This window comes from Limulus polyphemus, unplaced genomic scaffold (assembly GCF_000517525.1).
Source record: "Limulus polyphemus unplaced genomic scaffold, Limulus_polyphemus-2.1.2 Scaffold1741, whole genome shotgun sequence".
Taxonomy (NCBI): domain Eukaryota; kingdom Metazoa; phylum Arthropoda; class Merostomata; order Xiphosura; family Limulidae; genus Limulus; species Limulus polyphemus.
Genome location: NW_013667351.1, coordinates 51216 through 53469, shown reverse-complemented (window position 1 = coordinate 53469; position 2254 = coordinate 51216). Strand labels below are relative to the sequence as shown.

Sequence of the window (2254 nt, the reverse complement as noted above, 5' to 3'; positions counted from 1 at the left end):
TATATATTACTATATATATATATATATATATATATATATATATATATATATAAACTAAATAGCAGCTCGCAAAGTTTTAAGAAACCAAATATTTTAAAATAGCTATTAAAAAAGAAATGTATGTCATAAAAAGTTTACAAGACTTTGTTATTAACTTCTTTGTTAAATATTTAGGTGTCACAGATATAAAGACATAGGGATGAAGTGTGTTAGATTTTATACAATTGGAAAATAAAGTTAAAGGAACTTCTGATACTCCATCAAGTTAAAACAGTTAGCTCTAGTTTTCTCTGTAATGGTTTAAAGAAATAAAAAAACTAATTTTCATCTTCGTTGTTGCTAGGGTTGGGATCCTTATTTATAATTTTTCTGTTGTAGAGAATATTAAATTTAGCTCTTTTGTATATTAGTTAATAGAATGTTGTACGTGTTTAACTTTTATGAGTATAGCAAGCACCAGTAATTCTGGCTGGAAATGAAGAACAGAAAAAGAAATACTTAAGCAGAATGGTAGAAGAGCCTTTAATATGTGTAAGTTATTTGATCTATTTGTGATTGTACTGTTAGTCTTAACATTTCTGAAAAGATTTTTATGTATATTACAGCTTTATACAGTAACTTTATTATAATTGGGGAAAGAAACCATAAGTGTATTGTATAATTCTTCCTCTCATCTCTCCTCATTGCAATATAAGGACTTGTATTTTTTGTAGAAAATGACATTCCAGAAATCTGGGTTTTGGATCATATTATATTTCTGGATAGATCTACATTGTACAGTTATATGATTATAAACAAAATATGTTAAATTTACTCTTGAATGTACAAGTGCTAGGTGAAATATCTAATTTATTGGTTACTTGTTTTTAAAAAAAAAAAGTATACTTGTTTGTCATGAATTAGTCATATTTAGTAACATAAAATCAGACAATACATGATATACCTAGCATCAGTGACTAATCATATTTCTTAATAGAAGGTCACATAGTTATACTTTATATTGAATGTTTTTAGGCCTATTGTGTGACAGAACCTGTAGCAGGCTCTGATGTTGCAGGTATCAAGACAAAGGCAGAGAAGAAAGGTGACAAGTGGATCCTGAATGGCCAAAAAATGTGGATCACCAATGGTGGGAAAGCTAATTGGTAAAGCTCTTGTAGTTATGTTATGCTTGCATATTTCCATTAGAACTGTGTGTGATTTACCTTTTTTTGGAGGAAAAGTAGTGACAGATGTACTGTTATTACTATTAGGCATTAATAGTTGTGTATACTAAAGTAGTGGTATCTAAACATGATTACGTACTCTTTGAAATAACTATAATTACCATTATCGGAGAAGTGTATAAACGTTATGTACAGCTTAAAATGTTAACACATTGTTATAATCAATTTAATTAGTTTTATCTTAATTCAGTAAAGAAATTTTGCATATGTGAAAACAAAATTACAGGGACGAAGTTGGAGTTTTGGCTTAATTTTTTTCTGTACAGCTAACTTTAAGTGTTAGCCTATAAATGATAAGCGATAAACTTTGGAAATTAAGCTTTGAATGATTAAATTATGGGGCTCAATGTTTAACATTAGACTACGTTTCAGATACTTTAAAATTTTTAGTGAGTTATATGATGTGTGTCATTCAACTCTATGCTGCTTGTGTAATGTGAATTATTAGTTTGATCATTTAAACAATGTATTCCTCTTTTGAGGGTACTTAATTAAAGGCATTTTCAAACAACTTAAGAATTTTGAAATTTTTGTTTAAATGATAGTAAATTGGTTAAAATCCTTTCTAAAATCCAACATATTTTTTCCCGAGGGGTGTCAGTGTTTGATACGATACGTCATAATGGTGTATTATCCTTGTAAATTTTCAGGAGACTGTACCATTCTGCACATGTAGAGTGATGAGGGCTATTCTTAACGCTTCATCTATATTGTTCTTTTTGGAATGAAATGATATTTCTTGAGTTGTTTTGTAGAATATTTAGCTAATCTTGAACATACAGTTGAATTGAATAACTTCTTTTTCATTCTTTACATTCTTTAGTGTCCCTTACTACAAATGCTTTGCCTTTATTAGACAATTTAACAGTGACTGTGTTATCATATTTTAGTTTCTTTGTGGCAAATTATTCTTCTTTCATTATAGTATACTATGATTTTTTTTGTGTTTACATTCTCACTTAAACACTAGCTTTTTATTTAACTTTTCACTACATAATTTCATCAGCTGATGGTGGTAATTTTACTTT

At 28.3% G+C, this 2254-nt stretch overlaps 1 protein-coding gene across 1 annotated transcript in view; it reads left to right on the top strand.

Moving 5' to 3' along the window:
• Window positions 1-2254, top strand: part of LOC106464782 (medium-chain specific acyl-CoA dehydrogenase, mitochondrial-like) — a 33687-nt gene that overhangs the window by 12231 nt on the left and 19202 nt on the right. The window contains 2 exon segments of the mRNA XM_013924939.2: window positions 451-531; window positions 1015-1145. Coding sequence (XP_013780393.1) covers window positions 451-531; window positions 1015-1145 — 212 coding nt within the window.